Here is a 19,201-nt window from a genome sequence, read left to right on the forward strand (position 1 = left end):
GCTCTCCCACCAGACCAACGGCTGGTTTGGAAGAGAAAGCATCAAGCCTCGCGGCACCTTAAGGAAGCAAGAATATCACTACAAAACCATCGAAACTGATCCATCAGCACCAATGGAGGTGAGTCTAACTCTGCTGTCACAATATGCCAAACTGATGCGCGGGGCAGAACCCCTCATTTGTCCTGCGCGACATCAAAGACGTCGTCATTGAAGACCGGCCCAAACCCATCCTCAAAGACCCTCACGATGTGATTGTCCATGTGGCACAGACAGGTATTTGTGGAAGTGATGTATGACTTTTTTCCCTCCTTTATCCTCACAGTTAGTGGTCTACACAGTTCCAGGTTAACGTATCGCCCAGATTCACTAGTATGGGTCCTCTCATGTATCCTATCATGGACAGAGTCTTTGACATAAGTTCAGCTGGCAACGCGGTCGCATCGGCGATTTCATCCTCACCGGACCCATGGTCCTTGGCCACGAATCCTCCGGCGTAGTTGTCGAAGTCGGTGACAAAGTCCGACACCTCAGGCCGGGCGATCGCGTCGCCATGGAACCCGGCGTACCCTGTCGTCGTTGCGACTACTGCCGCAGTGGGTCGTATAACCTCTGCGGCGACACCATCTTCGCGGCGACCCCGCCTTGGGATGGCACACTGGCCAAATACTACGTCAACGCCGCCGACTATTGCTACAAGGTGCCAGACCACATGACTCTCGAGGAAGCAGCCATGGTTGAGCCAGTATCGGTCGCCGTGGCCATCACCAAGACAGCTAACCTGCAAGCCCATCAGACCGTCTTGGTTCTTGGCTGTGGTCCGATCGGCGTACTCTGCCAGGCCGTGGCCAAGGCCGCTGGAGCAAAGTCCGTCATCGGAGTGGATGTGGTTCCATCCCGACTCGAAGTCGCCAAGTCGTACGGCGTCGATCACACGTTCATGCCCTCGCGGGACGAGCCAGGCACAGACCCCATGGTGCACGCGGAGCGGGTGGCCATACAGCTGAAGGAGGAGCTGGGACTGGGAGAAGGCGCCGATGTGGTGCTGGAGTGCTCTGGTGCTGAGCCGTGTGTCCAGTTGGGTATCTATGCCGCCCGCCGAGGAGCTACGTTCGTGCAGGCCGGTATGGGCAAGGAGAACATCACGTTCCCCATTACGGCGGTGTGCACGCGTGGGTTGACCATCAAGGGATCGATCCGTTATCTGACCGGATGCTACCCGGCGGCTATTGATCTGATCGCCAAGGGCAAGATTGATGTGAAGCGGTTGATCACGAACCGGTTTCCGTTCGAGAAGGCCGAGGAGGCGTTTGAGTTGGTCAAGGCAGGACGGTCGGATGTGTTCAAGGTCATGATTGCGGGTGTGCAGGATTAATCCATAGATGCAACATAGCATACGTCGGGTTTGTTGGTTGGCAGTCAGTGTGGTTTAGTGTGGAAGGGGATTCCTATACTACCACGGGACAAATTTGGGAGGATTTTGGCCGCTGAGATGCGCACGACCTTCAGAAATCAAAAATAATTAACAGTATTTACAAAATACTTTCTCTAGAAGTACTATGTAAGCCAGTATATATGGAATTTTTAATGTACACAGGCTGCCAATTAGTTGCACTATGTCTCTGTATATAATCTTACATTGTAGGAGGTTCACATCACAGGTTGATCACACAAGGAGCAGGTAGGCATTCAAAGGATCACCCCTCAGGAGAACGAACATCCGTCGCTCCCGGCACTGTCGACAACGCTCATGGTAGTGGTGGCCGTCACGAAGCTGACATCCTGAGTGCTGGCCTGGGACGCCGTCTCCGTTTCATACAATGCTACCGTCGGCGTAGGAACCTTGTTCAAGGTCACAGGGTGGGAATAGTCTGAACACCAACCAATAGTCTTAGGCACGATTCCTGGCTTGACAGATCTGGAGGAGGCAGGAGCAGGACTGGATGAAGGAGCCGGGAGATGGGAGGAGTGGTGATGGAGCAGATGATGATCATGGTGATGACTGTGGTGGAAGAAAGCAGAGCTGGACGCGGTAGGGCTCACCGTGACATAAACGGTAGATGCTGCAGGGCAGGTAGACGTAGCAGATGCTCCTGGTGCGGTAATACTCGTATCAACACAGTCGGTCGCGTTGGCCGCGTCGGAGACGAAGAATTTCTCGGACTGGGCGTAGATGATATAGACGTTGGTGCCGTTGATCCCGCTGATCTGGTAGCCCCATTCGGGATCGGTGCCGCAGGGGATTTGCACGGGGTATGACAGGTCGGAGGTCGGAATGTCAATCGCCAGGGGAACATAGGAGGGTGGCCAGTAGACGAAATTCCAGAGATAGAGGCTGAAGGTGGTGGGATCGGTGTCAACGGTGGTCCAGTTGACGGTGATGGTGGAACCGGCGGCGTAGGTTGAGTTGAGGGCCGGCTCGGTGATGCTGATGGCCGCAGCCAGTGAGCTGAGGGTGAGGAAGGGAATGACGAAACGCATGGTCGCGGAGTAGACTTTGGCTCAATTGGAGGAGAAAATGAGAACAAGAACTGAATATGAAATTAATGAATGCTATAGGCAACCAAACGAGTGACTGAAGGGGTCAGAAGGGCGCGACGCAAGGGGAAAAACCGTTGGCCCCCATGGCAGGATACTGGGCAGATGCGAAGATATAAGCAGCCTCCGCTTGTGCTTTTCTCCGGAAATTGGAGGCTGTACTCGTGTCACTTTCAAGATTATGCTAAAATTAAAATCAAGCCACGCGTTCCCAACTATCGAGCCACTAAGGAAGGATGCTATCGGCCATTGGCTCTGTTTGAGACATCCGAGTGGAGCGGCGTGCTCGGGCCCGCCGACTGGAAAATCAAACCATTCCAGACAGGCATCCATCTACACTATTACTTGCTCGGCTTCATTTAAGAAGTTAGACAGAACCCTATCTGGAATTGTTCGCATGTGATCCGAGAAAATCATGTTCTTCCAATCTCCTCATTTTATATTGGTGGCGCTTCCTTCTACAATCTCAGCCTCTTGCTATTATCAACCCTATATATATGTATATATCGTTATCACTACAAATGATATGAGAGGTTGGGAAATACATAGTACTATACAAGCGATAATGCAAATTAATACTACCATCTATCGTGAAGGTGCTGGTATTTGTGTTTAGACAACTCCCTTTCTTCTCCTTGGCTGTTATCTAGGTTGTAGCATGCGATGATTTTAATCACCGTTCTCCGACGCACCTCCGTGAACTGGGAGCAGGTTGTCTAACCGGCAATAACCTCACCCTCCCTTCCAAATGTCGGCCAATCATTGTAATTCTCATTGGGATCCTGAGATGGTCCATAGTTGACTTTACCACCGCGAGTGATCGAGGCAAGAGGGACACCTTTCTTAATCCGGCTTATGAGATCCTGGATTCCCCCATGTAAGCTAGTACCAAAGTTGACGAACGCTATTGTCAAACCCACCGGATTGTAGATAAATGGTCGTGCAAATGTCACGAGGTCAATCTTCTCTCTTTAAATTAAATTTCTTGCCTCCTCTACCGTGTACTCGTGGTTCATCATGAGCATAGTGCGACTTCCAGGATACTTGATGAGAGCGCCAAAGTTCGTCAGAGGCTCGTACTTTGGAGGCAATTCTTTCCCTTGAGGCCTGGGTCGGGACCTGAAATAATCATCGGTTTCCCGCCCCACATCACAGCCTCGACGCGATAAGTTGATAAAAGCGAGATTACGACACATTAGCTCCTTGATAAAGTATGCGTAAGTCTCTTTCATTTCTTCGTATAAGATCATGGTGTCATTATAGTCATCTGTAGGGCAGATCTTGATCCCAACTGCTCGAGAGCCCCAGACCTCAATGATGGCATCGAGTACTTCGAGCGGGAAACGGCAGCGATTCTGGACAGAACCACCGTATTTGTCACTGCGTGTATTCGAGTGTCTGGATAACAGGTAAGCTCTTGAAGCATGCATTATGAAGTAAAACTAGTCCTCGGATGACTTTCCCGAGCGGGTAACTGGTTATCGATGGCCTGAGGCTGCTATCGCGGCCTCCTTTGCCGAATCACCGAACCAAAGATTCCCCCAGCTTTGACCATCCTCATCATGGCATGGTCCTCGTTGTTACTCAAAGAACACCGTCCTACCAAATGAATGGCTTCCCCGGTGCGATCTTAAAATGACAGTTCTTCCTACAAGCATGTCCCCCCCGCCCCTCTGCCATGGAGTTCCCCACGTGAAAGGAACGGCTTCTGGAAGGCTGATTGCCAGCCACGTGGAGTTGAGTTTCTGGGGTGGCGTCGACCCCCAAACAGGCCGGGTGATTGACCAACACCACCCCTTGAATGGCCACTCTCTGGAAGGTCGCATCCTCGCCATTCCAGGTGGTCGTGGGTCCTGCTCGGGCAGCGGGGTGATGCTTGAACTCCTACTTAACAACCGCGGACCTAAGGCAATACTCTTTGAGCGCCGCGAGGATATCCTCACCTTGGGGGTAATGGTCGCGGAGGAGATGTTCGGCAGGGCAATTCCAGTGATAACACTGAATGCAGACGACTTTCAGCGGGTGCTGGGACTGCATGATACTTACATCACGGTCGGTGATGGTTACATCTTCGACAAGGAGTTACCCGGGACATTGCATGAACTGCCTGACTATCACTCCAAAACACCACTGGCGCTGACCACAAAGGTGCAATTGTCCGATGTGGATAGAGCATTGATTCAGGGCGAATATGGAGAAGCCGCTCGCGTGGCCATGCAGATCGTTCTGCGAATGTCCGAGTTACTAGAGGCTCGCGAATTGATCCCGGTCACCCAGGTTCACGTCGATGGCTGTATCTATACCGGACCTGGATCGCTAATGTTTGCAGAGAGGCTGCGCGATCTGGGAGGTCAGGTGCTTGTTCCGACCACGCTGAACTCCATCTCTGTCGACCAAAAGCGATGGCGCGCCCAAGGCGTAGATATGGCGTTTGGGGAAGCGGCCGACCGGTTGGCCAAAGCGTATATTGACATGGGTGCGCGGCCAACTTTTACATGCAGCCCCTACCAGCTGGACAGCGCCCCTAAACTCGGAGATCAAATTGCTTGGGCAGAATCCAATGCCGTGGTGTATGCCAACAGTGTGCTTGGGGCGCGTACGATGAAGTATCCCGATTTTCTCGATATCGCCATTGCTCTCACTGGCCGCGCCCCCAAAGGAGGACCGCATATTGATACAAACCGCCAAGCTACACTGATTGTTCGGTTAATAGATACCGAGAACTTGCATGTCGATGACTCCTTCTATCCTGTCCTCGGGTACCATATAGGGACCCTGGCAACCAATCAGATTCCGGTGATCCTGGGCCTTGAATCCCTGGCCCCGAATCGGGATGACCTCAAGGCGTTTGGGGCCGCATTTGCGACCGTCTCAAGTGCCCCAATGTTCCACATGGTTGGTATTACACCGGAAGCGAAGACCATAGAAGCCACCATTCGACCCGGAGCCCACCCACCTTGTCTTGATGTGAAGAAGGAGGATCTGATACCCTGTTGGGACACACTGAACACCGCATCAGACGATCAAGCCGTGGACCTCATTTCTCTTGGTAACCCACACTTCTCGCTGATAGAAATCCGAAGACTGGCTACTCTATGCCAGGGGCGTACGAAATGCGAGGGGTTGGCGGTGGTGGTAACCTGTAGTCGTGCAACATATGACTTGGCTGATCAAGCCGGGTTTGTCCAGGAGCTGGAGAAGTTCGGTGTCCAATTCATCACTGATACCTGCTGGTGCATGATTACAGAACCCATCATCCCACAGTCTTCCAACGCCATCATGACCAACTCTGGAAAATATGCTCATTATGGCCCTGGACTCACAGGGCGAAAGTTCTACCTGGGCAGCCTGGCCCGGTGTGTTGAGACTGCATGCCATGGGCGGCCAATTGACCATCGTCCATCATGGCTAGTGAACAAGATGTGAATATAAGATATCACACGGCTGGCATGCTCGCCACGCACATTGCATATCTCATAACCCCGATGGTCAAGGTTTTTTGATGGGCTATATAATAGAACGAAACCTAATTTTCGAATGAGCGTCATGTCTAAAAAAATCTGAGCAAGACAGCATGCACAAAGCGTGTTCTGTACCAAGAAAGCCTGATAACCGGCTAAGTGGCGCCTGTGAACCGGGCCGCATGCCCGCCCCACGCCAGGCTCGGGGTGCCAGCCGAAGCCATTCATTACTTATTGCCCATGTATCCCTTCAGTTGCAGTGGTCCTATTCCTCACAGGTTGGCCTAACACTAACAAACTCTGGCACTCCCACTATGGATCTAGCCCACACTATAGAGTCCGCCTTCAGCGGCGAAGTCATCAAATGCATCGACATGCACACTACCGGCGAGCCCACCCGCATTGTCTACGCGGGCTTTCCTCCCCTCAGCGGGACACTGCTCACTCAGCGCGACCAAGCCCGGGATCAATATGACCACCTCCGCAGGCGAATCATGCTCGAGCCTCGTGGTCACTACGACATGTACGGTGCCATTCTCCGACCAACCACTGAACTGGTCGAATCCGGTGAAGCTCACATCGGTGTTCTCTTCACCCACAACGGTGGCTTCTCCACCATGTGTGGCCACGCAACCATCGCACTGGGCCGATTCCTTGTTGATACGCATGATGTGACTGTTTTCCCGAAGCGAAATGAGTTGGTCATAGATGCTGTGTCGCAAACAGTTGTCGTTAACTTGCATGCGCCGTGCGGATTGGTTCGTATCACCGTCCCGGTCAAGGGCACGGCCGATGGGATCAAGTCCGATCCGTCACGGGCGGTCTCGTTCTTGTCAACACCAGGTTACGCTGCTGCTATCGATCTCACCATTCCCGTTCCGCCTGAACTACGGTGGAGCGAGCTTGAAGGCCGTGAGAGCATCACCCTTGATGTCAGCTATGGAGGAGCCTTCTACGCGTTGATTAAAATGCACGAGCTGGGATACGCATCCACGGGACTGAGAAAGGTCGATCTTGATTCACTATCACAGGTGATGAAAAGACTAAAAGCGTATCTTGAAGCCCATCCCGATATTCTGGCCGCCTGTCAGCACCCAGAAGACAAGAGGCTATCGTACCTATACTCCATCATGCTGGTGGACACGAATGTCGGACACAGGCCAGACGGTGTAGCTGGAGCCGAGACTGGACTGTGCTTCTTCGCCGAAAATCAGATTGATCGGTCGCCGACAGGCTCATGTGTCACGGCTCGCATGGCGCTGGCGCATGCGAAGGGTGAGAGAGCGGTCGGTCAGCGGTGGGCTTACAACTCGCTTGTCTCCAATCACTTTCAGACGGACGCGTTTGAGGCTGAGATTGTAGAGACGGGATTGCGGGTGGTGGGTGGGAATGCTCCGGCCAAGGATGCGGTGGTGGTGCGCGTGGAGGGGAGGGCATACTACACGGGCACGTCGAATTTTATGGTCGAAGAGGGAGATGTTACGAGTCATAGTGGGTTTGTGATGAGAGATATGGCAGCGTAGCTTTTGAAGGGGCGATGAAGGGGATGTGAACTAGATATGGAATATATGTAAGCTGGATGTCAACTGAATATAACCTGGCGGCATCGCTCAAGGGATCAATATAATTTCCTGATGTCCGCTACTAGTCACCTGTTGAAGATGAAGCTGGGGCTCTGTCTCAATAACATCATGCAAGAGACCGATGAGACGTTTTCTGCTTTTGTGGGAGCGGGTGAGTTGCTCTGTCTTGTAAACGGCGCCACCAGGACATTGCCCGTCAGGGCGTATCAAGACTGTTTCTCATCTGCCATTCATGAACGACGTGTCGTATAGCTTGGGTCGAATTGGCGAACAACTCGTTGTATTCGATCACCTGTCTGAGAAGCCGGACCGGGCTTTTGAAGTGAACACAGTTGCAAACCAAGTGATTCATATAATAAATTGCCGAAGGATTGGGTTGATAAGTAGTATGGGAGGAGGCATCCCGTTTGTAGGTTTCCATCCATTCAGTACCACCAAGTCAACGTGAGATGAATATCGTGAAAGAATCCCTGCAGCATCACTGACGGTTGCTGGATATAATTTGTAGAAGCGGAATTCATTCCGAATTATGCTCATGTAAGGCTGTGGTAGATTTCCCCCCAGCCTTGTAAGTCCGATGCGGCTGAGCTGCGCCCCCGCCGCTTCCCCCACCGCAACAGGAAGCAGTCACTTTCCCCTTACCTTACCCCAGGTCTCGTCGTCCATACCATTTACCTATTAGAAAGTCCGCTACTCATCGCTGTACGCTACATCTTGTTTCCTTATTTCTAAACATCGAAGCGTCGCGACATTAACCTGAATACCACATCAGCTCCACGGGTCCAGGTTCAGATTACGCTCCAAGGCACGAATGGTCCTTTGTCTCCAATAACCCAAAGACCGACCCCAATATGTCGTCGAGGCAGGATGGCTTTAGTGGTGACAACAAACTTGCTACCAGCAAGGCACTGGCCTCCAGTGTCAACGAAAATCCTCATGCAATAAAACTAGAACACAACAGTTACACGGTCGGGTGGGTATGTGCGCTGCCAAAGGAGCAGACGGCTGCGACAGCAATGCTAGATGAAATCCATCCACATCTACCAAAACCACCAAGCGACCCTAATACTTACACCCTGGGGTGCATTGGGAGGCACAACATCGTTATAGCCTGCTTACCGAAAGGCCAGTACGGCACGAATTCAGCATCGGCGGTTGCAACTCGGATGGTAGGCACTTTCCCATCCATTAAGGTTGGCCTTCTGGTCGGCATAGGCGGCGGCATTCCACCAAAAGTCAGACTCGGGGACGTCGTGGTCGGTACGCCCGTTGATCAGTGTTCAGGGGTGGTCCAGTGGGATCTGGGCAAGGCAGAAGTAGAGGGTGGCTTCAAAAGAACCGGCATACTCAATAACCCCCCGACGGCACTGCTGACGGCATTGACGAAGCTAGAAACGATGCATGAGATGAGCGGACCCAGGATATATCAGTATTTGGATGACATGGAGCAGAAATGGCCTAGATTGATGCCAAAGTATACCAGATGTGATTCTCTTGTGGATCCTTTGTCCGGTTCCGACAATTGCGCTAGAGAAAGCCAACACGGAGAAGGACATGTGCACTACGGTTTAATAGCGTCCGGTAACCAGGTTATCAAGGACGCTCATTTCCGTGATAATCTAAACAAGAGCCTCGGCGGCAATGTGTTGTGTGTTGAAATGGAAGCAGCTGGGTTGATGAACAACTTTCCGTGTGTTGTGATCCGGGGCATTTGCGATTATGCGGATTCAGATAAGAATAAAGCTTGGCAGGAGTATGCTGCAGCTGTTGCAGCAGCGTATGCAAAGGAGCTTCTTGAGTATGTCCAGCCAAGTGATCTTAATGAGGAGCGCCCAGTGAAAGACATGCTTGACGACGGTTAGTTATCCCATGACCCCCTGTCCCGTTCGGAGCTGTTTTCTAATAAGCCCCTCAGTCTTGGATTGTGTAACAAGAACCCAGGCCGACGTTGAAACAATGAAGTCGAACTTCGATAGAAATGAAGAACTCGAAGTCCTTGAATGGCTTACACCAATCGACTACGGTCCTCAACACAGTGACATCTTGAAGAGACGACAGTCAGGAACTGCGCAGTGGTTCTTAGACTCTGCAATATACCAGACATGGATAAGCTCAAACAAGCAGACGTTATTCTGTCCCGGTATTCCCGGCGCAGGAAAAACAATCTTGACGGCAGCAGTCATTGATGACATTACTGCCCGATTCCTACATGACAAATCCGTTGGGATTGCGTATGTCTACTGTGACTTTCGCCGGAAAAACGAGCAGAGCGCGGAAGACTTAATAACAAGTCTCCTAAAGCAATTGAGTCAATGCAGGCCATCCCTCCCAGATATTATGCGCAGCCTCTATGATCGTCATAGACATAGACGGACTCGACCAGAATTCGACGAAATTGCAACGACACTCCGATCTGTGGGTGCTATGTACTCGAGAGTCTTTATTATAATCGATGCGCTCGATGAATGCCAGACATCTAATGACTGTCGAACAAGATTTATAAAGGAGATTCTGAACTTCCAGGCAACTTGCGGTGGAAATATATTCGCCACTTCAAGATTCATTCCGCAGATCACTGAGAGATTCAAAAACTGCACGACACTAGAAATCCGCGCACATGATCAAGATGTTCAGAAATATTTAAGAAGTAGGATATTGCAATGTGAATCGAGGCTATTGGCCTCACACAGTGAGGAGATCCAAACTGAAATCACGAAAGCTGTCGATGGAATGTCAGTAACTTCCCTGGTTTGGAAAGGGCTGAACAAGCTAACTTATAGCTAGGTTCCTGCTAGCACAGCTTCACTTCGACGCTGTGAAATCGAAAAAAACCACCAAAAGAGTAAAGGAGGCTTTGAAAAGCCTTCCAAAGGGGTCTGAAGCATACAATGATGCATACGAAGATGTGATGCAGCGAATTGAAGAGCAGGACATAGATTCCCGGAAACTTGCACACGATGTTCTATCGTGGATCAACTGTGCAATGAGGCCGCTCAATACATTAGAGCTTCAACATGCACTTGCTGTAGAAGCGGAGTCAGAATTCGACAAAGACAACATTCCGTTCCTGGATGACATTATCTCTGTCTGTGCAGGCTTGGTCACAGTTGACGAAGAAAGTGATGTCATTCGATTGGTACATTATACAGCACAAGAATTCTTCCAACGAACGTGGACCAGGTGGTTCTCAAACGCACATCACGGCATTGCGACAGCTTGTGTCACATACCTCTCTTTCGACCCCTTCAAAGCAGGCCCCTGTTCCACAGACGCGGATTTTGAAGCGCGATTAGACACATACCCCCTTTTCTCCTATGCAGCGAGGAACTGGGGTCATCATGTTCGGACACAACAAACGGGAATAAGCTTCATAGTAGCCCTGCTTGAAGATACACCCAGGCTTAATGCCTGCGTGCAAGGCCTTTTCGCTCGCAAACAATTTCCAACTCACTGGAATTATAGCCAACAGGTTCCCAAATTGTTCACAGGACTCCATCTTGCATCATACTTTGGGCTAGAAAATGTGGTGCTATACATGATTCGGCAGGGGAATCAGTCTGAAGCTATCGACTCGTTTGGTCGACTCCCATTGACATGGGCAGCCTTTAATGGGTACGTGGGAGTAGCTCAGCACCTGCTGGAGAGAAGTATCAAGTCAGATTCAGGAGATATTGATGGTCGCACCCCACTAGCGTGGGCAGCATGCAATGGCCATGAGCGAGTGGTCAAACTTCTGGTTGAGAAAGGTCTTGACCTAGGCTCGAGAGATATCTTCGGCCGTACTCCACTATCATTAGCCGCCTCGAATGGTTTTGTGGGAGTGGTGAAGCTCCTAGTGGAGATTGATTCAGATCTAGATTCTAGAGACGCAGAAGATCGAACCCCTCTATCATGGGCCGCATACAAAGGTCATATAAAAATTGTGCAATTGTTGCTGGAAGGTGGTGTTGATCCAGACTCCAAGGATGTGGATGGTCGAACCCCTCTTTCGTGGGCGGCCTATAACGGCTGCGAGGCAGTGGTACAGATCCTGCTAGTACACTCTGTTGATCCAGACTCCAAGGACGAGATTGGGCGGACTCCTTTATCGTGGGCGGCAGATAATGGTCACGAGAGAGTGGTCAAGCTCCTATTGAAGAAAGGCGTTGAAGTATCCTCACTCGATCAAACAGGTCAAACCCCGCTCGACTGGGCATCCTATTACGGTCATAAGACAGTAGTCGAACTCCTTGTGAGCAGAATTGCTCATAGACACCCACACGCCCCCAGTGCTACCGGTGGAGCTGCTGTGAAACAGGGTGATTTTCAGAACAACGAACCTCGAAACCCAGGTTCCCGTGCACACACTCCAGGCGCCACATGGTCATATGGCCATGAAATTCGAGGTCAAGACAAGCAGAAGGAACCACTTGGGGAGCCGAGCTTGAAGATTGCCGGGTTTTATCCAACAAATGGTGACAGTCAACGACGGCCACTGTCGCCGGAAATCGCCTCGCCTCAGACTGTGCCCTCCCTCCACTCTGAGTGGTATTGCCGGCTGTGTCCTGAGAAAAGCCGCTCGTATACAGAGAGAACTGTACTCAGACGACACATAAGTTATAAACATGCCGTTCAGTTTCATTATTATTGCACTGATCCTCATTGCCCTGCTGCTATTGCACGCAAGCCGATTGCCAGGAGAGCTGACCAAGCTCATCATCATTATACCACGAAACATGGAAGGCGGTTAAGCAGAAAGGAAATAGACAAGTCCCGACAAGAAGAGCCTCATCCTCGTTTCTGTCTAATTTGCAATACATCCGTTCGCTCGTGGCGGGAGTTCTACAATTGTGTCGTTCGCCATTGTCAGGGTCGGTGCTCTTCGACTGTCAGCGATGAACAGAGTGCCGCTAGCTCACAAAAGAGAAGGAAAATCAAGGATGAGCTTGGCGGGTCACTCACTGCTCCAGAACTGACGCGTGACGATCATGCACTGCAAGATCTTAAGATGCAGCTGATGCTTCTCGAGCAGCAAAAGAAACGTCTATCAAGAGAAACGTAATATCAGATGTGGGCCAGTGACTCAGTGACTGGAGGGACTAGTGCATGAACCCTAAATATTTATTTCTATATCAAAGCGCGCAAGCAATTATTGTCGCAGATAAATATTGCTAGCTCGAGGTATGACCATCGTTTCATGGTCGAGAAAGAAGAGAGGATTCAGTTGTAACCCGTTGTCATGAGCACAACGGACTGGTGTAGATGTGGATCTTACGCACTGACCCCGCCGTCTAGGAGAGCCTGTCAAAGCCCCGTATAGCCGGCCAGTTTCAAGGCAGACTGATTAGTAATATGGCTGGGTACAAGCTAGACTACTTTGATCGGGGGTTGAGGGTACTTTCAATCCAGTATTAAGATTCGTTCTAAATTAACAAAAAAAAAGTGATCTGAGAATGCCCCCCATCAAAGTCTTCACTCGCTGGCGTCCTCCACTGCCATCGGAAGTGTCTGCCCCTGAAATCACTCGAACACAGGCCTCCAATCCCGGGCAAAACACCACGATCGCATTAGCACCACCACCATCCCAGAAACTCTCTCGCCCCTGGAAAAGCGATTCAGCTTTTACCGAGATATTCAACGCAGATGACTCCAACCGAACTGTCTTCGAACATGTCGTTGCACCCACTCTCCCCCAGGTATTGAGCGGGCAAAACTGCAACTTCTTCGCCTACGGACACTCGGGCAGTGGGAAATCACACACCATCATCGGGTATGATTTTGAACAGCCAGACGAGTTCGGACTCTGTTTATCAGCTGCAAGAACGCTCTACGAGCATCTATACCAACTAAATGACAATGCCAAGGAGAATGAGACGCTTCTCCTAGGCCTCCGCATGTACGAGCTGCGGAAAAACATTGCCTTTGACCTGCTCAACGACAGATGCAAGTGCCATATCCGCGAAGGCGCTGACGGGAAAACCCACGTTCGCGGGGAGACGGAAGCCCTCGCCGATGGGAAAGTCCGCGTGCGGCCTATCGTTACCAAGCCATGCTTTACTTTTGAGGAGTTCCATGCTCAGCTGCTGGCAGGCATCCAGAGTAGGGCGACGGGCACATCGACAATCCATGACCAGAGTTCCCGGACACATGCTGTGTTTGAAGTTGAGATTGTCACGAGAGAACTACTCGATGCACAGGATGCCGTCGTTGAGCGACAATCCGAACTGGTACTGATCGGAAAACGCGCAACTGATATCTACATCGAGGAGAACATGAAGGCCATAATTCAGACACCGGATGGAAAGTATGTTCCGAATCCGGATTACCAACTCAATCAGAAAGCGATAGATGAGGCCGAGGCAAAGAAAGCCGAATACGAATTGCGGGTCCAGAAGGCGGAAGAGTATGTTTTAGAAGTGAAGAAGACCTGTCCCCATGCCTGCCTGGGTGGAAAGATGGTGTTTGTGGATCTTGCCGGCTCAGAGTACTGTCACGACAAGGGTTCCGTGTCCACAATGCAGACAAAACAGACGCCTCAGGAGCAGCAGGAGAGCAGACAGATCAACACTGATCTTCTTGCCTTGAAAGAAGTCATTCGGGCTATGGCCCGGAAGCAGGCCCGGATTCCGTTCCGGTCATCGCCGCTGACGATGGTCCTGCGCGAACACTTTGTCACGGGCGGCGATGATGGAGTTTCGGCGATGATCCTGACCACGTCGCCTTCGTCGGAGCAGTATAACGCAACGATTGATACGCTGAAATATGGCAATCTGATTGGAATGGCTGGAGTTCGTTAGAGTCTAAGCAGAAAGACGGTTGCATCCATCTACTTGATAGCTTACATAAAATAATTACGTAGATCGGTATATATGAATTTAGTCCCTCGTATGGTGTACTGCACTTCCACAGTTAGGAATGTGGCTGGAAATACAAACGCTTCCAGATCTATGTAAAGCTGCTACCGAACGCTCAATGGCCTACTTTCTCCCACGCCTCATTTGTATTCGCTAACATCTTTCAGTCCTGTATCGCTGGCACAGCACTTTGAGGACTTCAGCCAACCACTCAAAGTCCTTCCGCTCAAGATAAACCTGGGCAGAAATTCTCACCCACAGCCAGCCCCCGTGCTCAACAAGGGGCACGAATGTGCCATGCTCCTCCACCAAAGTGGTTTGGAACCACCTGACCGCTGCGCCAGCCTCATCAGCTTTCAAAAGCGTAGCAGAAGAATCAGAAGCTGCCAAATCCTCCCTAAAAGTGAATGGTAACCGGATAGTGGTCATGGCGCATCGTCTGAGATTGCTCTGCTCCCCCGGTTGTAGGCCCCTTTCCTCCATAACGTCGGTTCCAAGCGTCGCAGCAACAATATCAGCAGCCTCATTTGCCAATCTTTCTAGGTATTCGTAGATACGGGCTTCACCACCACAGACCGTCTTGCGGAACTCCAACGCAGCAGGAACACAGAAGTAGGGCGTATCATCATTGGTAGCAACGAATTCGAAAAGACTCTCAAATGCACTCTTTGAAGAATCGTCACTCTTCATGACGGAAGGAGCCGTCGCGGGAGAGTCTTCGGACGGGATGAAGCCCCAGGAGGTGGGAATGGTGGTTCGAATAAGATGTTGATTGCGTTTTGGGACATAAAGCACACAGCAACTCCGGGGGACAAACAGCCATCTATCGAGTTTATGCATATGAGTCCCACTCTTGGAGGGTTATCGGGAACGAAATTCAGCAAACTTACTTATGACAATTACTCGTGAAGAAGTCCGGCTGCAGTTTCCCAAGATCCAACGGCAGCTGTCCAATACCGTGTGCACCATCAATCAAACTCAAAATGCCCTCTTCTCGACAAACCTCAGTGAGCCTTTCAAAAGGGAACCGCACAGCGGGTAAGCTAGTCACCACATCAAAGAGAGCAAGCTTCACATTCAATCCCTCGCTCCGCGCTTCCCGAACAACCTGGAGAAAGCGCTCCACCAGGTCCTCGTGACTAATCGGCAGTTCATATCGGACTTTACGAATCTGAGCGGCCCTAGATTCGATAAAAGATACAATACCCTTTTCAAGAGCCCCGTAGACGGTTTCAAAGTAGATAATGGCATCATCTGACTTGAATGGCAGGTTGTGGAGGATGGTGTTCACCCCCGTAGTGGCATTCTTGACGAAGACACACTCGCTCCGGGGAACATTCAACAGCTTGGCGACCGCCTCCCGAGAGACATCTAGTTCTTTGGGGGTGGTGTAGCGGATGAATGGATCTGGTCGCGCCTCAACTTGATCCTGGAAATGGCGCAAGGCGGTGCGAACTGCGGCAGGATACGTTCCAAATGAGCCTGGAGTTTATCGGCGTGGTTGTGTTAATGTTTGTTACTACAACGGTCGGTAAGCTCTATTATAGTGGGCGTTCTTACCGTGGTTCAGATTTAGGAACTTAGGGTCGAAGAGAAATTGCTCACGCATCATTGCCCCAAAGGGAACGATAGATGCATCACTGGAAGCCATTTTCGTGTTGTGTGGAATGGTTGATAGTGATTAACTAGGTACTATTTAGATGATTCCTTGCGATGACTCAAAGTTGCGGAGATGCTGGTCGGCCTCGGCAAAACGACTGCGGCAGTATCTCTACCGCACTCGGGGCAGGAACCGCTATTAGCTCCATTGGTCTAATGCCAGTAATTAGATGCAGATACCAAACGCAATTTCTCTAGCTTCTAGCGCCATGCCATAATTTTACTAAAAGGCACGCCTTATATCTGCTGAAGGTAGACGGTAGGTAGGGAGAGGACACTGGAAAAGAATGACAGGCGGATGGCCCATCCAACTTTTGAAAATCATTGTAACATGATATAGAGGAGACCCATGTCCGGGGAAATCCAAACCTTAACCAAGTCAATCTGAATTCAGTTATTCCGAAGTGGGAAACTAAAGAGTCTCAATTTGACCCAGCAACCACTGCAAATGGCGATATGACACGCGGCCCTGATCCTGGGGCTGCTTATGCCCTGACTGGTAAGTCTCCGCCCACATCAACCCGCGCTCATAGTGTTGTACGCCCATAACTCCCTGCGGCCCGTCCAACCCTCCGTATCCCTCCTGGGCCTCAAAGATATCGTGCCACTGGAGATCCGACATCTTAATATCGATCGGTGTGGCAGGTGCAGACTGGAAACCCAGCTGGCCGTTCCAGGTCATGTTCTGGATGGCGAGGAGGGTGCCGTTCGTAATGATCAGATAGTCCCAGTCGCCATTTGCAATGAGCACGCGGTTGGTCGCCTCGATAACACGCGGGAGAACCCCCTCGGTGGGGTTGGGTGAGTCGTCCCCTTGCTGCTCCGGACCGGGGTCGGAATCACCTCCAGCAAAGACGAGGTCAGTGCTGCAGAGCTCCCATTCCACGTCCAGTGGGGCGTGCAGGGCCTTCTTCACATCCGCGCGGTTGAAGTATGTAGAGGGTGCAGGTTCGTAGGCTAGGTCTGTCGGCCAGCCCAGCACATCCCAGAGAAGTGGACATTCATCAATGACACGGTATGGGTTGAAGCATGGGTTGGGATTGTAGGCTTCGTAGTAGATCATGTTATAGATGTCACACTCGGAGTAGTTCATGTATTTGGGAGGTTGAATGCCGCTTGGAGGGAAGACAAAGTACTCATCGAAGTATGCTTCGTAGCCGCATTCTTCGTAGGTGGTTTCGAGCTCGTTCATGTAGGACTGGTTGAAATTGAAGAGTGAAGCGTGCTGCTTGACGAAGGGGTAGGCAGGGAGCTCGGCTTGGATGTAGTCCCATTGGCCGATGCAGGCATCGTAGAGGAGGGCTCCTAGAGGGGCGTTGAAGAGTCAAGAAGGAGTCCACTAAGCGTATGGCGGTAATGGTTATGGGCAGATGGGGCTCGTACCGCTCAAATTGAAACGCGTGGTGTCGTTCTTATCTAGCATTGCTGACGAAATGTAGGGAACATATCGACCGGCGTAGCTCTCACCGGTTATGAAGATGCGAAAGTTCTTTATTCCGTATAGATCTTGGAATTTGCTAAAGAAGTTGAGAAAGTCGGCGGCAATCTCGTCTTCGTTGGTCGCTGTAACATTGCCTACAGAAAACCCGGTCCCGACTGGTTGGTCAACCCTTTATCACCTCAAGTTAGTCACGTAAAGTACAGGCTGCATGCGTCCAATTGACATCCTTGGGCAGAAGTGTACCATAGCATGTTCGTCAAGTTGACCCAAGAATATTCGTTAATGACGGGTGCATAGGTACCAGGCTGCCATGTGAACCTCCCATTTTCCTGGAAGAAGCCTTGTTCGGAGGAACAGCCTGGCCCTCCGTTGAGGTAAACGGTAAGATCGTCCGATGGTTCGCCTATCTTAGGTTGGAAAATATAAAACAAAGATCGAGAACCATTGTTGCTGTCATCGATAGGGATCGACCCTGAGTACATCTCGCCCAGATCGAAGTGCACATCAGGTAAGCTTTCCACCAAGTGGGCTATCCAGGGGTTACCATATGTCAGTCATGAATAAAGTTCAGGGACAGTTTAATGCATACGTTTGGTCCTATCATTGAAGAAGCGGTAGTCAGAAGTGTTGCTAGACTGAGCTCTGGTGGCAGCACGATATGTTGGACGACGTTTAGAAAAATGAGCGACAGCCCGGCTTCGTTCAGATTGAGTTCCTTCTGCACCGTTGATCAACAGAAGTGCAGCAGCAACCGTCACTGCAGATGAAGCTAAAACCTTCATTTTGGATTAAAGTCAGCCAACAGAATTTGACAGAAGAAGATGATGTTCAGCGGCCAAGGGTATCAGGTCAATCTTGTACCCAACAAGAAGAATTCCTCCGTCGAACTCGATGGCTAGGGGTTGGGCCCATTTACTCCGATATTCTAGCGACGAAACAGATCCATTGAACTCAGATTTTATTTTCCGATAGTTTCCATGTCATGATTGGAGCAACCGAAGGCTAAAGATGGGTCTGTTCTGCATCGTACAGCTTCTTTACAGATTGGGTGCAATAGCGCACTTTTCGGCTTCCCGATCCCTTGTGGCATGGAACCGAGCAATCAGTCAGTCTAGTAATTATTAACTAGCCAGACGCATTTGCAGAAAAAAGAAAGTCGAAGACACTCGCTTGGCAAGGAAGTGGCTTAGACAATTTGGTTAGTCCCCGCCATATAGTCTAGCTGGTCGAAGACGGTGCCGATCTGAACCGAGTTTGGTCAACCAACGATGCAAATGGTTTTCTCTTTGTAGCGCCAAGAAATGCAAGCCGGTCAATAGCCGCGGATCATTGAGCCCATCGGCGATTCCTTACTCAACTTTCTGGCATGAACTCCCCAGTCCTAAATTCTGCTTACCAATCGAGGTTAGTTAACTATAGCATGGAGAAGAGATTCTAGGTCAACCTTCAGTTAGTCTCTCTCCAATTCACCTGTGAATAATCTGTTTGTCGGGTGCAATTTGAACATATGTATGCATGAAACTGGGTTTTGGTCACAGACAAATGTAAATCCTTGGTGGATCTTTTCAGGGTCATTAGTCCTGTGTTTGTAATCAGCACGCAGCGGATGGAGCCGAATTCGTCATTTCTCATTTGAGGCCGAGTCGTGATCGTAACCCTAGATTCCCCACTGGACCCTGTGCAAATGCG

General features: G+C 50.6%; 9 protein-coding genes across 9 annotated transcripts; 5 read left to right on the plus strand and 4 right to left on the minus strand.

Annotated features, from left to right (window-relative positions):
- Positions 1 to 28: 28 nt before the first annotated feature.
- Positions 29 to 1,519, plus strand: BO83DRAFT_379124 (NAD(P)-dependent alcohol dehydrogenase). The gene is made up of 4 exons (XM_025531426.1): positions 29 to 118; positions 168 to 290; positions 362 to 369; positions 424 to 1,519. The coding sequence occupies exons 1-4, from the start codon at positions 113 to 115 to the stop codon at positions 1,370 to 1,372; spliced, it is 1,086 nt and encodes a 361-aa protein (XP_025387162.1). The 5' UTR covers positions 29 to 112; the 3' UTR covers positions 1,373 to 1,519.
- BO83DRAFT_379125 (GPI anchored serine-threonine rich family protein) lies at positions 1,472 to 2,570 on the minus strand. The gene has a single exon (XM_025531427.1). The coding sequence runs from the start codon at positions 2,476 to 2,478 to the stop codon at positions 1,702 to 1,704; it is 777 nt and encodes a 258-aa protein (XP_025387163.1). The 5' UTR covers positions 2,479 to 2,570; the 3' UTR covers positions 1,472 to 1,701.
- A 556-nt stretch (positions 2,571 to 3,126) lies between these two features.
- On the minus strand, positions 3,127 to 3,965 carry BO83DRAFT_438041 (FMN-linked oxidoreductase; the record flags this gene model as incomplete). Its single annotated transcript, XM_025536057.1, has 2 exons — positions 3,127 to 3,398; positions 3,534 to 3,965. 2 exons carry the CDS (start codon positions 3,963 to 3,965, stop codon positions 3,252 to 3,254), a joined length of 579 nt encoding a protein of 192 aa, XP_025387164.1. The 3' UTR covers positions 3,127 to 3,251.
- BO83DRAFT_49867 (DUF521 domain protein) lies at positions 3,912 to 6,139 on the plus strand. Its single transcript, XM_025537398.1, has one exon. It carries the CDS (start codon positions 4,171 to 4,173, stop codon positions 5,959 to 5,961), a length of 1,791 nt encoding a protein of 596 aa, XP_025387165.1. The 5' UTR covers positions 3,912 to 4,170; the 3' UTR covers positions 5,962 to 6,139.
- A 171-nt stretch (positions 6,140 to 6,310) lies between these two features.
- BO83DRAFT_427793 (putative proline racemase) lies at positions 6,311 to 7,519 on the plus strand (the record flags this gene model as incomplete). The annotated part of the gene is made up of 1 exon (XM_025535369.1): positions 6,311 to 7,519. One exon carries the CDS (start codon positions 6,311 to 6,313, stop codon positions 7,517 to 7,519), a length of 1,209 nt encoding a protein of 402 aa, XP_025387166.1.
- A 728-nt stretch (positions 7,520 to 8,247) lies between these two features.
- On the plus strand, positions 8,248 to 11,540 carry BO83DRAFT_362507 (purine and uridine phosphorylase; the record flags this gene model as incomplete). Its single annotated transcript, XM_025529513.1, has 4 exons — positions 8,248 to 9,436; positions 9,495 to 10,311; positions 10,364 to 10,952; positions 11,223 to 11,540. Coding segments are annotated over exons 1-4 (2,730 nt in total), but the record flags the coding sequence as incomplete, so codon positions are not given.
- A 1,460-nt stretch (positions 11,541 to 13,000) lies between these two features.
- On the plus strand, positions 13,001 to 14,355 carry BO83DRAFT_438045 (kinesin family protein; the record flags this gene model as incomplete). The annotated part of the gene is made up of 1 exon (XM_025536058.1): positions 13,001 to 14,355. Exon 1 carries the CDS (start codon positions 13,012 to 13,014, stop codon positions 14,353 to 14,355), a length of 1,344 nt encoding a protein of 447 aa, XP_025387168.1. The 5' UTR covers positions 13,001 to 13,011.
- Positions 14,356 to 14,440: 85 nt separating this feature from the next.
- BO83DRAFT_408816 (aminotransferase family protein) lies at positions 14,441 to 16,063 on the minus strand (the record flags this gene model as incomplete). The annotated part of the gene is made up of 3 exons (XM_025534084.1): positions 14,441 to 15,235; positions 15,303 to 15,894; positions 15,973 to 16,063. The coding sequence occupies 3 exons, from the start codon at positions 16,061 to 16,063 to the stop codon at positions 14,566 to 14,568; spliced, it is 1,353 nt and encodes a 450-aa protein (XP_025387169.1). The 3' UTR covers positions 14,441 to 14,565.
- A 420-nt stretch (positions 16,064 to 16,483) lies between these two features.
- Positions 16,484 to 18,294, minus strand: BO83DRAFT_314903 (alpha/beta-hydrolase; the record flags this gene model as incomplete). Its single annotated transcript, XM_025527599.1, has 4 exons — positions 16,484 to 17,376; positions 17,455 to 17,681; positions 17,756 to 18,041; positions 18,102 to 18,294. The coding sequence occupies 4 exons, from the start codon at positions 18,292 to 18,294 to the stop codon at positions 16,484 to 16,486; spliced, it is 1,599 nt and encodes a 532-aa protein (XP_025387170.1).
- Positions 18,295 to 19,201: the final 907 nt, after the last annotated feature.

The sequence above is a fragment of the Aspergillus eucalypticola genome (assembly GCF_003184535.1).
Source record: "Aspergillus eucalypticola CBS 122712 chromosome Unknown BO83scaffold_15, whole genome shotgun sequence".
Taxonomy (NCBI): Eukaryota; Fungi; Ascomycota; class Eurotiomycetes; order Eurotiales; family Aspergillaceae; genus Aspergillus; species Aspergillus eucalypticola.